Here is a 12831-nt window from a genome sequence, read left to right as displayed (position 1 = left end):
CAATCTGTAAGAAGCAAACTTTAGGATCTTTTTTCTATTCTTTTTCTATTATTTTTCATTTTCTTATTGCTATAGTCTTATTTCAAAATTTGTACTGTTTTTAATTCTGTTGAAAAACATCTTCAGTAAAGTTACATTTTAAAGAAAGAATCAGACTATATGTAGAGCAGTCTAAAAGTTTCATGTTTTACATCTCTTTCTCCTCGACATTAACCCATTGTGAGTTGGTTATTTCTTTGTGAAAGGAGCAGTTGTCATTGTAACTGGCTTGTCTATACTCTCAGATCCTCTGACTCTAAGCCTCACTGACAATAGAGACTACCTTGAACTAAACAAATTGTCTGCCTAAGTATAAAGAGCCCCATATGGGCCATATGTTTAAGAACCACTATTATCATCATGAATAAATCAGTGTATGTTGGAGATCTGTCCCACTTCTTTGGATTAGATCTGTTTTCTGAGTGCCAAAAGAAAATTGAAATAACTTTTAAAAAATGAAAAGACTCTTTTGCAAGGAAATTGAAAAGAACAGTGCAAGTGGAAAGAATTAAGAATCTGTAATAGATAGATTTAGGCAATAGATAACCACAAAGAGCAGTGATAATGTTACCTAGTCTGGTAATGAAATGTCTGCAAGAAAACCACCAAGTTCAGACCCCATAACTAAGGATTTGAAAGGAAAGAAATGTGTTGTTGTTGTTGTTGTTCTTTTGACATTTAATGGTTCGTCTCGTCCTATTTGTGGAAAGAATGTTGTGCCTGTCATAACTGAGGAGAATTTGGTTTAGATCAGAATGATTCCTATAGGGCAGTGGTCGCCAACCAGTGGGCCAGGGACTGTGAGAAAATTTTGGTGGTCCGCAGAGAAATGTCACCCCCAAAGCAATTAATCCAGGCTGTGGGGGAACACAAGGCTGTGTCATCCACATGGCCTGTGGGCACACAAGGCTTGCGTCGCTTGCATTGCAAACAACATGAGATTGTGAGAGGAGGGGGGAAAGGGTGAAGGGGGGAAACTTGCCCCTCTTGCCCCACGCGACTCACCTCGGCTGGCCACCGGGGTGCTTCTTTCTGCTTCTGCTTTTGGTTGCACGCAAGGAAAGCAGCAAAAGTCTTTCTTTCTCTCCCCCAAACTCTGCCAGAAATGAGTTTTTGGGACCCTGCAAAGAATCCTGCTCCAAGAGGCTGTGCCGGTGCGACAAGTCTCACAAAAACTCATTTCTGGCAGAGTTTGGGGGAGAGAAAGAAAGACTTTTGCTGCTTCTGCTGCTTTCCTTGCATGAAGCCAAAAGTCTCCCTCTCTCCCCCCCTGAGAACGGAGCTGGAGACGGTATCCTGCAATCCCAAATAAAGAATGATTGATTGGTAGGAAAACCGGGTGGGGAATTTTCCTGCAGACTTTTTGGGGGATTTTCCCAGGGTCTCTGGTCCGCGGGATTTAAAATTATGAGTTTGGTGGTCCCTGAGGTCCAAAAGGTTGGCGACCCCTGCTATAGCGGATAACATAACAAGCTTGCTGGGGCCAATAGAATACTAGTTCCTTTGCTGCTATCCGAACTGCATGGTCAAAATAGCTTTGCAGGCTGAGCCAGAAATACTGTACTTACATATTTCTGCCAACTACATATAGTAAGTATAATATATATTTTTTATTTATAAGCTGCAGGATACTTTGGACCAAGAAAACCCTTTATGTTTACAATATTTTGCTCAAGCTAATGAAATGGTCAAGTCGCCGGGTGTCCTTATTTTTGTTTTTTATTTCTAACATTTTGTCTAGGTGGCTGGCTTTGTTCAGCGTCTGCCCGGTTGCAAAGAACAGGCCGCACTTTTTCGACAAGAGGTGAGTTATCCTGTTTTAGGCTTCCAGAGAATCATAAATCTTCCTGCCCAAGGAATTATCTCAATAATTGTATTGGGTACTAAAAATTCTACCAAATTAATCCAGCTTTAGTTCCAGAGAAAGTTCGCAGATGCCTTTTGTAAACCAGATGCATTCTATAAACAAACTGGATCTGCCTACTCTTATTCCTTTCATAGTCATTGGCAAAAGTTGCCACGTAGAATAGGGTTCGATGTCCAGTTGCTTTGAACAAACAGAAACTTGTGTTGGCATCTAATACCTGTTTTGTACATTTGCTTTGGCTTGCTGGCATACTCAATTGTTTTCAGTGGACATTTAATCTTGATCTGTATTTGAAAATTGGGACAGTTAAAGTGGTTTACTTCTGTAGAACAGACAACTTGTTTGTAAGATAGGTGCTTTTAGAATGTTACACCCATGTTTTTCAGCTTTAAGTAAGATGCTGAATAGTAAAACAGTAGATTGCTATGACCATCTACTGTTGATCAATGGTTCACTCTAAGAACCATTTAGAACAGTGGTCGCCAACCAGTGGGCCAGGGACCCCTGGTAGTCTGCGAGAAAATTTTGGTGATCCGCAGAGAAATGTCATCCCCAAAGCAATTAATCCAGGTTGCATGGGAACATAAGGCTGCGCCACCCACATGGCCCACGGGAACATAAGGCTTGTGTTGCTTGCATTGCAAACAACATGAGGTAGTGAGGGAAGGGGGGAACTTATCCCACTTGCCCAATGCCCAGGCTGCTTCTTTCCACTTCTTTCTTCTTCTGCTTTTGGCTGCACGTAAGGAAAGCAGTAAAAGTCTTTCTTTCTCTCCCCCAAACCCTGCCAGAAATGAATCTTTGGGACCCTGCAAGGCCTCCTGCTCCAAGAGGCTGCGCCAGTGCAACAAGTCTCACAAAGACTCATTTCTGGCGGAGTTTGAGGAAGAGAGGTAGGTTCATTTATTCTCATATTCTTAGAGAAATCAGGAATAATGTCCCAAATTTACTGGAGAGATCTTTCATTATTCATGTAGTTTACTACTGTTCTCAACTATTCATTTCCACGTGCTAGAAACAGGCTGTATATAAACAATCGTGTTATTTTTCATCAGCCTAAAAAATGCAATGGCATTTCTGCCCTGCTCAGTGGCTTTCAGAGTTTGGAAAATCTTTTATTTCTAGAAATTAAATCTATACCAAAATAATGTAGAAACTATTTATCTTACAGCTCAGGGTTTACATTTGGCCAAGCATGACAATTGCAACATTATTCCGATAACCGTGGAAAGATGCAGAAAAACAAACCTAGGCTGCAGTGTCAATCTCTCTCAGCGGTCCTGAAATGGATAGATCTCAGGTTTTATAGTTGGCAGTGGACACCTGTAGCATTCCAGATGGGCAAAGTTATGTAGTATGGTTCAGGATGGGCACAGTTTGAATTCCAGAGGCCGTGCCAAAAGGACTAGAAAATGTTGTTAGATCAAACTCTATAAAAAGGAAAACCAGGTGGTCAAAAAACGAGGTGCAGGTACGAGTTTATGTTTCAGAAATGAGTCGTTTACTCAGACATGGCTGTTTGATGAAGAACAAGTTGTTTGTCTTTGGAATTGGTTCTGAAGCCAAGAAACAGAAGCTGGCATCTGGGACAACAGCATTGGAATAAACGAAAGCACACAACTCACTCTGATGGGCCTCTGGCTGACAAACAGCAGAAGAAGTGTAATAGCAGTGAAATCACTTAAGCATCCTTAGCTTTGTTGTATAGGCTTGTAGTAGAACAGGGGTGTCAAACTGGATTTCTTTGAGGGCTGGATCAGCATTGTAGTTCTTCTCCATGGGCAACCCAGGGGGGAGAGGTGGGGGGGAAAGAGACGGGATGGACGCCTCCTGCAGCACCCTGCCAGCCAAAACAGGGTACCGAGGCCCCGGCGGGGCACTTTGCCGTTTTGCCCTCAAAGTGTTGCAAGAGGCCATCCGGGCCAAAAATGGGGTGTTGGGGGCCACGCACAGCCCCTTCACGCCCCTTTTTTGTTGGCAAAGTGCTGCAGAAGGCCGTCCAGGCTGAAAACTGGGAGCAGGGGGGCCATGTGCATTCCCCGAGCCCTGTTTTGACGGTGGGATGATCCTTCGCTATTTCCAGGTCAGCCCTGTGGATCGGCCTGCAGATTTAAAGACCCTGCAGGCCTTGAGTTTGACACCCCTGTAGTAGAGCATTGCAGAAAACATGTAACATTTCTAGCCAAGCAAGGCTGTTGTCCATGATTATCACTCTACAGTAGTATAGAAAAATTGAGGCAGGCATTTATGGGATAAGCAGCTATAATAACAAATCAAATGCTATCAGTACAAAGCTGGACTTAATCTGCAAAATATTTTGCTATTTGGAATTGAACCCATAGGGGGACTCAGACATAAATGAATAAAGGCAGGGAAGAATTTATAAGAAGGAAACAGGTGTTTGCATGTAAAACCAGATCCTGAACATCAGGCTTCAGAAAGCAAAAATTTGTAGGGCCCCTCATTCTACACCTTGTATGAAGTAGATGCAGTTCTCATCAGCCTATTAAAAATGTTGGACTGGAGTGAAATCTATTTTAAGAAAGAGACTTGGCTTGGACTAAGATGTAAATGGCAGAACTGCTGAACTCTGCTATAATAGCCCATTAGGAGCAATTGAGCTGCCCAAGCATATTATCTTTAAATAAATAACTTTAGGCACCTGCACGTAGGGGTGCTTTCAGTTTAATTTTTATTTTTATTTCCTAAATGACGACAGCGGAAGGAAAAACAATTCGTGAAAATGATAAAAGGTATCCAAAAGGATTGGGAAAAATGGCTAGTGAGGCCTAGCCAGAGATTAGGTTTTTTTTTTAATGAAGTCGTATTCTGAAACAGTGTCTCTACATAGCAGGGCTTTGATAGTCCACAGGTTGAAAAGAAATTGAAAAGTGACCACTACAACAGGTGTTTCAAACTTAATTTCATTGAAGGCCGCATCAGGGCTGTGGTTGACCTCGGTGGGGGGGGGGGCAACTGGGCAGGTGTGGGCAGCTTGACACCACTTACTGGATGTGGCCAACTGGATGGCACTCCCCAAACTGCTACCATGTTTCCTTTGCATTGGGTAGACCGGGCCGAAGCAATGTGGACTGACCCCTTACATTTTCCAGGACAGCCCCACAGGCCGGATTCAATCACATCGCGGCCCAGATCCGGCCCACAGACCTTGAGTTTGACACCCCTGCTCTACAATATTAGCTCTGCATGATTAGAATTTGGGGGACTATATAGTATAATAGCAGTGTACATAAAAGGAGATGTCTGTTATGCCCTTTGGGCACTGGCAGCGGGACCAAGAGAATCTTAGTGAAGAGGTCAGAATCCCTACATTGCTCTTAATTAAAAAAAAAAAAAAATCCCTCAGTCCAGTGGTGGGATTCAAATTGTTTTTCTACCAGTTCGGTGGGCGTGGCTTGGTGGGTGTGCTTTGCCTAACATGCGCCACAGATTTCCCCACACCAGGGCGGGTGGGAGGGCCGATCTTGTGCTTTTCTTTTCTTTCTCCTCTCAGCTGATTGTCCAGACAAGAGCATGAAGTGGTTTTTAAAAAGGTAATATAAATGCAGACTTTCCAATGTAGATAAGGAAATTTGACATTTAACCACAAGTAGTCCTCCACTTACAACCACAATCGAGCCCAAAATTTCTATTGCCAAGCGAGACAGTAATGAAGTGTGTTTTGCTGCATTTTACCACCTTTCTTGCCATAGTTGTTAAGTAAATCGTGGCAGCTGTTAAGTTAGCGGCACAGTTGTAAAGTGAGCCTGGCTTCCCCGTTGACTTTGCCTGTCAGAAGGTCACAAAAGGGGATCACGTGACCTTGGGACTCTGCAACCGTCATAAATACGAGTCAATGGCCAAGCCTCTGAATTTTGATCACGTGACCATGGGGATTCTGCAGCAGTCATAAGTGTGAAAAATGGTCATAAGTCACTGTTTTCAGTGCTGTTGTAACTTCAAATATTCACTAAAATTGTTGTACAAGGTCTACTTGTACTGTATACTGTTTTATGGAATCCACTTTATTTATCTGGTTCCTGTTTTTTAAGATACATTAGAACTAGAGCTTTGCGAAGGTTTGATCTTGTGATGACGCAGAGTGTAACACAAATGTAACAAAATCCAAAACATAAATAAATGTCCTTTAATGCCTCCAACTTGGCCCCACTGTTCAATAATTCTCAGTTGGAGATAAAATGTATTCAGAAATAGTCTTCAAAAGAAAGCAATACAGTCCAAACTTAATGAGCAGATAGAGGTGAACTAAAAAAACTAAAACAAACTACAATGAAGGACCGGGATAAGTAATTACCAACTTCAAGGAGATAACAAGGCACAGTCTGTTGGAAGGATGCCCCAAATAACACATGCTTTGCTTTTGGCAATGCTGTGTTTAACCGTCTCTCTTATAGTACTATTCTCCCCAGCTGCAACCAATGAGGGGGATCATGGCCGCTTCCTCTCTTGTAAGCCAAGTTGTTGCCTTCTCCGTTCCTCCCTGCGTGTCCTAGGATGAAGGGGGATGGGCCTGGTTCTTCCTCTGACTGCCCAGACAGCCTCTGTCCCTCCCCAGCCTCCTCCACAACCTCTGGAGCCACACCTCCACTCCCTGTCGGCTGTTCCTCCTCTCCCTCAGAGTCTGACTCTAACAAGGGCATGACAGATCTCTGTACATACATTTGCAGAATCTATTATTTTGAGCGTTTAAAGTTTGACATCTTAAGCATACCATTTAGCTTTATGAAATATTGTTCTTTTCTCTAATGAAAAGGGATTGTAATGCTGAGTGTTTTATATATATATATATATATATATATATATATATATATATATATATATATATATATATATATTTTGTATGTATATATTGTAGTTCTTTAAAGTTGTAGCACGTTTCAGCAGAATCTCATCTGCCATCATCAGGCTTCTGTTGTGTCCGTCTGTGGGTCAGACTTTTACAGTGGTTTCAGATTTAAATTTGGGGCAGCCTATTGCTGTGCCAGAATGGTTTTTTCTTATATATATATATATATATATATATATTCTTATATATATATATATACACATACATACATATACATACATACATACATACATACATACATACATACATACATACACACACATATACATACACACACACACATACATACATACATACATACATATTTATATATATTTAAAAACCAATATTTAAATATTATATATTTAAATATTAAATAAATATTATATATTTATATATATTTATATATAAATATTATATATTTATATTTAAAAACCAATCAAGCAGAACACAGCAAACTCCAAGACCAATAAACACAGACCAAGACTCCCAACCAATCAGGATGAAGAAAAAACCATTCTGGCACAGCAATAGGCTGCCCCAAATTTAAATCTGAAACCACTGTAAAAGTCTGACTCACAGATGAACACTATACAGAAGCCTGATGATGGCAGATGAGATTCTGCCGAAAGGTTGCTACAACTTTAAAAGCACAAGTACAATGACGTGGGAAAATACCCGAACAAAGCTGAATGCCATACATATATTTAAAAATGACTACTCGCATTTGTTTGATGTTCCGTATCTAAGCTGAAAAGCATATTGCAATGTACAGATGGGGGACTTGAGTTAGATACTTAAAATACATTTTTAGTTGAACCTGCTTAAAAAATTCAGTCACACACCATCAGTTTCAAATTTTCCAATTTCGGTGTTATAATTACCAAGAAGTATGTTAAGCAAAGAATTTGAAGACAGTTTCTTCCTTCTCGATTCTCTGTTTTGTCCATATGGATACCAGATTTGCACATTGATCTGTATGCATAATAGTACAAAGTTTAGGCTTTTAGTTGGAAGACCTGCCCATTTTGTACCAAGCTTTGCAACAAGCCAAGATATCCATACATTTCCCCCCACCTATCCAAAAAGGGAATAAAAAGACCAAAACACCTGCCCTCCAGCAATCATCACCCAGATGAGCATAGATCAGGGGTCTCCAAACTTGGCAACTTTAAGACTTGCGGACTTCAACTCCCAGAATGGTTGGAGAATTCTGGGAGTTGAAGTCCACAGGTCTTAAAGTTGCCACGTTTGGAGACATCTGGCATAGATTAACCCCAAGATTAACATCAAACCAACAGTCAAGTAAACAATACCCCAATCAAGAAACCGCCAAACAAGCCAACAATAAGTAGCTCAAGAAACTCCGCCAACACTGACAGTGTAAGCCATTAGAATATAAACTGCGCGCAAACCCCACTCCTTACTAACACTAATGATGTTAGCCAGTTAGGATTATGAAACGTCTGCAAGAAAACAACCAAGCTCAGAGAGCACCAAGGACCTCTCGTTTCAACCCTGAGCTACAAATATTCTCCTTTATGGATATTTTTTTCCAGATTTCATCTAAATACCCCAGAAGTTGCTTCTTGTTCTTTTCCTCTAACATGGTTGTAATTTGGTTGTCTTAGATGACTAGCTTCCAAATGGAATGTACCTCATTTATAACCAAGATCAACTAAGTTTTTGAGTACCAACAATTTACTTTTCCTATACTTTTTCAAAAGCAAGTCCTCCTCTGGAGACCTTTCTGCACACTCTTGATGTTTGAAGGGTTATGGCTTTCTATCTCCATTCTGCCGGTTCCATTAATTCGAATCTGTGCATATTCTGTTACTATTTGGGTCAAGGAAAATTACATAATTTCTCCTTAATATTTTGCTAAATGGGTCACAGCCCCTTACTAGGCTATGTTATGACCTAATTAAGCAGTCATGCCTTGTGGGTAATCAAAGTCATTTGATAAAGACCATGACCTCTGCGTGGCCACGTTGAAAAAATCTGTTGTCCTCAAGTCAACTGATTTTCCATCTGGCTGATCTCTTTGCTGCTCTTTCATTTCAAATAAACTACACAGTGCCACAATGAAGATGTTGATATATCACAGTGTTTTGGCCAACCAACCATCCTCTGCACTCTTTAAGCTCAATGATAATTTATCATGATTAGGATCTTCAAGGATGTTCAGAACTGAGACAAATTTAGATTTCAATATTAAACAGTATCACGTGTTATGGAGTGGAGGAAAATACAGGAAAAGGAAATGTTGGTGAAATAGACTTGAAACTAACCAGAGGAGCCATAGTCATGGTGATTAAGAGCTTTGAATATCTGGACCTACTGAAGCAAGAGGCAAAGATTCCAGGCTCCCAGTTTGTCAATCTAGAGCCATTTAGGGTCTGCAGTTGTTGTTTTTCTGATTGTTCCTTTTACATTTTAGTGCTGTATGTTTAATGTGTTTTATAGATTTATATTTTTAGGCTATAAACTGCAGGAAGTTCACATAGCTTATAATGGACTTCATAATTATGGACTATATTGTATTATTTACAGTGTAATTATAAATACATCCAACCCTGTCAGAGGGTTATGATAAATAATGAGCCTTCCCAAAATAGAACACAAAGACTGGCAGAACATATTCTGCCAAGCAAACAAATAAGATAACCATGAGGTGGCAGCAAAAAGCTAGCTTTGTGTGTCTCTTTGCTGCCCTTTAGTGGTCATTTTGATTTTGCAACCTTGGACAGGGAGCTCCAGTAAAGCCATTAGCACAATGGTCATTATTTAATCAAGAATCAAGCTTTCTTTAAAATTCTGTCTCAAAGTCATGGTTCAGCATGATATGTGTACCCAGTCAATGAAGTGTGAATAAGATATATGTATATATATATTAAAAAGAAAGGATCTGAAAAAGAGAGGTAAGATAGTTTTATTGTGCTATATTGCTATCCAGCTTTCTTCACAGATTAATTCCGAAAACTGCAAACTTAACAACCACTTTTAAAGTGATGAATTGGTCCATATAATTTAAGTAAATGTTAGCCCAGCAGTTTAGCCAAAAAAAACGGGTACAGGTAGAATTTTGCCCTTTTTTCCTACAATAATGCTATATATCAAAACAAGAGAAGACAAAATTAGTTAACATCACAGGAAGCAGATATAATCCAAGCAAGGTGCTCTGCAATTTTTAGAGACTGGACAAACAACATGTATTGTGATAACCTTAGCCTAACACTTATTATAATATATATAATATATTATAATATATATTAAAATATAATATATTATTGTAATATATGACTGGGCAGTCATAACTACCAATTGCCATTCTTGGTGCCCTTCACTTGCTGTTACCTTTAAGGATGTAGGAGCTGGGTTCCCTCAGTCAACACACTAACTCCATTGTTCTTTTTTTTTTTCCTGTTCTGCAGCAAATTGACGGCGAAGCCTTTCTTCTCCTCAATCAGTCAGACATCGTTAAAATCCTTAGCATCAAACTGGGGCCTGCATTGAAAATCTATAATGCAATCCTCATGTTTAAGACAGCAGAAGAAGACTGATGGAGAGATTTCCCCTGGGGGGCCATGGGGACAGAGCTGTGAAGGACCTGCAAGTGCAGCTTAGTGGCAAAGCGCCCAACCTCCTGTTTGTTCCTAAAGACTGAGTTGATTGGAAGCTCGGAAAGAAAATGGCCAGATCGTATTTCACACGGTTGTGGATAGAAAATACTGAAAGCATTCTGAAATTCAGTCCCATTGGCAGCTTGGAACGGATGCGAGGGCTTCCCTTCTAGGAAGAGATGTTTATTATTATTTTTCTCCTAATTGAATTTGGATATGGTTATATTGATCTTTTGTAAAGATCTTGATGATGCCTCTAGTTATAAGAGGAATCCTGAGTATTTCTATTGATGGGAAGCTAAGTTCAAGCAAACTCACTTACCTATTATAGTGCCTAACAGAGAGTCCGGCTCACCACTGGAGTGCTTCTAAACTTACAACTGGGATTAAGAGAGCAAGGGAAGAGTGAGATACTTCAAAGCAGTGCAGATGAATTACTCATCGAAGTCCTTTGTTAGTAGCTGGTTAGTTTTAAACCTTGTCCTTGCATCTTGTTTAGCTATTTAAATATTGACAATTAATATTCGATGAATTGGAGAAATGAGGTCCATCTCCAAGTAGATGAATTTTTAGGTTATTATGCCTGTTTTGCACACTGCACAATTTCAGAGTTCAAAATATTAAATTAAAACTCTTAAATGAAGACCACTGGATATGGTTCCACTGGAAGATAGACCAACTATTTAGGTATAGGATCATAGTAACAAAACTATGAGACTATGTGTTTTCTGTAGTTTTTTTTTTTTAAGTTCCTATCTTCCTGCAGGTCAGTGCAAGGTAGAATGAGATTATGTATAAAGAGGCACATCCACCTTTGTTGCAATATGTATTTCTGGCAAGGTTTATGGGAGGTTTTGTAAAACAAGTACTAACAGTCCAAAGTACTAACATTTCTTTGTTTTGAAAGTACTACTGTTTTACAAACAGGTATATTAGCTTGAACATATTCTCATTTTAAGTCAGAAAGAGCTAAGCAGACTGGCCACAGACCATTGCCTGTCATTTCAGTTGGGCTTTTGTCAAAGAGTTTCTCGGGTCTTGCTGAAATATAAAATGTATTCCATCTTCATAGCAGTAGTGCCAGTCCTAAGCCTAATCCCTTCATATTTGTCCTATGGATCTAAGGAAGTCTTTTGTGCCACAGTGCAGGAAAAAAATGAAAATGTTTTACCCCAACATTTCTCAGTCTTGAGAATAAAATCCAAATATTTTATTCTGCAAGAGCAGGGTCTCCAAACTTGGCAACTGAAAGATTTGTAGACTTCAACTTCCAAAATTCCCCAGCCATCCATGCTGGGTGGAATGCATTTTACATTTCATGCTGGCTGGGGAATTCTCAGAATTGAAGTCCACAAGTCTTCAAGTTGCCAAATTTGGAGATCCCTGTGCTAGAGGATACTCTGTGGGAGATTTTGATAGAGCAAAGCCAGTTGGTTAGATGAGAAAAAAACTGATGAAAACTAATGTAAGTCATCAACAGAACATGAAAATGGACCAATATGGCAGAAGCCTTCTATGGTCTTCTAAAAGGACAGCACAATTTTGAAAACGGATTCATTTGTCATGATATTTTGTGCAAGTGATGATTGAGTAAGTATTCTTTACATCTAACACTATTCAGAATTTTTTTTAATGAACCACCTACGCATAACTTGCGAACAAGGCATTCTTTCTTAATGGCACATAAGCTGCTCTTCCTATGACAAGTATATTGATTGACCTGGTGATTTGCAAGCAAGAATTCTTGAACTAATCAAATGAGGTCTTTTATTTATTTTGTATGATGCCACTTGTTGGTTGGGTGAACATCAGTCTCTAAAGGCTTTTGGGTAGCATAAAAATGCTGTTGTTCAACTGTAAGTGTCACATCCCTTTCTAAAGCATGAGCTAACAAGGGATGTATGTTTTCCAGTGTTTTGGTGGCAGTGCACTTTTTGGTAATTTGTCATTGGCTTTACAAGTGAATATGAAACCAGCCTTATAAATGAATTCGAGCGAAAACAGGAATGATGTTGGCATTTGAGTTACAGCCTCTTCACAGTTTATCTCTGCTTCTGATTTTCCAAATTTGTAAGACTCCCTTCCTAAAATCAAGGTGACACACAAAAAATGTGGAAATATTGCACAATCCAGGCTGCTGAATCTGAACAATATTGAATAAATCTGCAGTGGCAATATGTCTCGTATCTTTCTATTTGTATATAAATCATTAAAAGAATATAAGCCTTACCTACACCAGTCATTTAAGGACAAGGATTGAGAGACTCAACAAGAAGATGCTGATATGCCGTAATCCCATATTCCTCAACCTTGGCAGCTTTAAGATGCTGGCTGGGGAATTCTGGGAGTTGAAGTCCAAAAGTCTTGAAGTTGCTGAGGTAATGAAACATTGCCATAGACAAATGCATTGAATAGTAACCCTATATAGCTTCTCTTCTACCAGGAGAGCATTTTTT

General features: G+C 39.6%; 1 protein-coding gene across 4 annotated transcripts in view; it reads left to right on the top strand.

The window, feature by feature from the left end:
- LOC113417636 (lethal(3)malignant brain tumor-like protein 4) overlaps nt 1–12554 on the top strand; it is a 57341-nt gene extending 44787 nt beyond the window's left edge. For 3 of the 4 annotated variants that reach the window (XM_087970732.1, XM_026676131.2, XM_087970733.1), the window contains exons 19-20: nt 1781–1843; nt 10187–12554. In XM_087970732.1, the coding sequence (XP_087826858.1) occupies nt 1781–1843; nt 10187–10315 (192 nt within the window). In that variant the 3' untranslated portion in view covers nt 10316–12554. The remainder of the gene's footprint in view (nt 1–1780; nt 1844–10186) is intronic. The other variant, XM_087970734.1, reaches the window with a different exon arrangement.
- Nucleotides 12555–12831: the final 277 nt, after the last annotated feature.

The sequence above is a fragment of the Notechis scutatus genome, chromosome 8 (assembly GCF_049901735.1).
Source record: "Notechis scutatus isolate UNSWTSFEM ecotype Mainland chromosome 8, rNotScu1.2, whole genome shotgun sequence".
In the NCBI taxonomy this organism is placed as follows: Eukaryota; Metazoa; Chordata; class Lepidosauria; order Squamata; family Elapidae; genus Notechis; species Notechis scutatus.
Note: the sequence above shows the minus strand (reverse complement) of the source record. Positions and strands in the feature narration are given on the sequence as shown.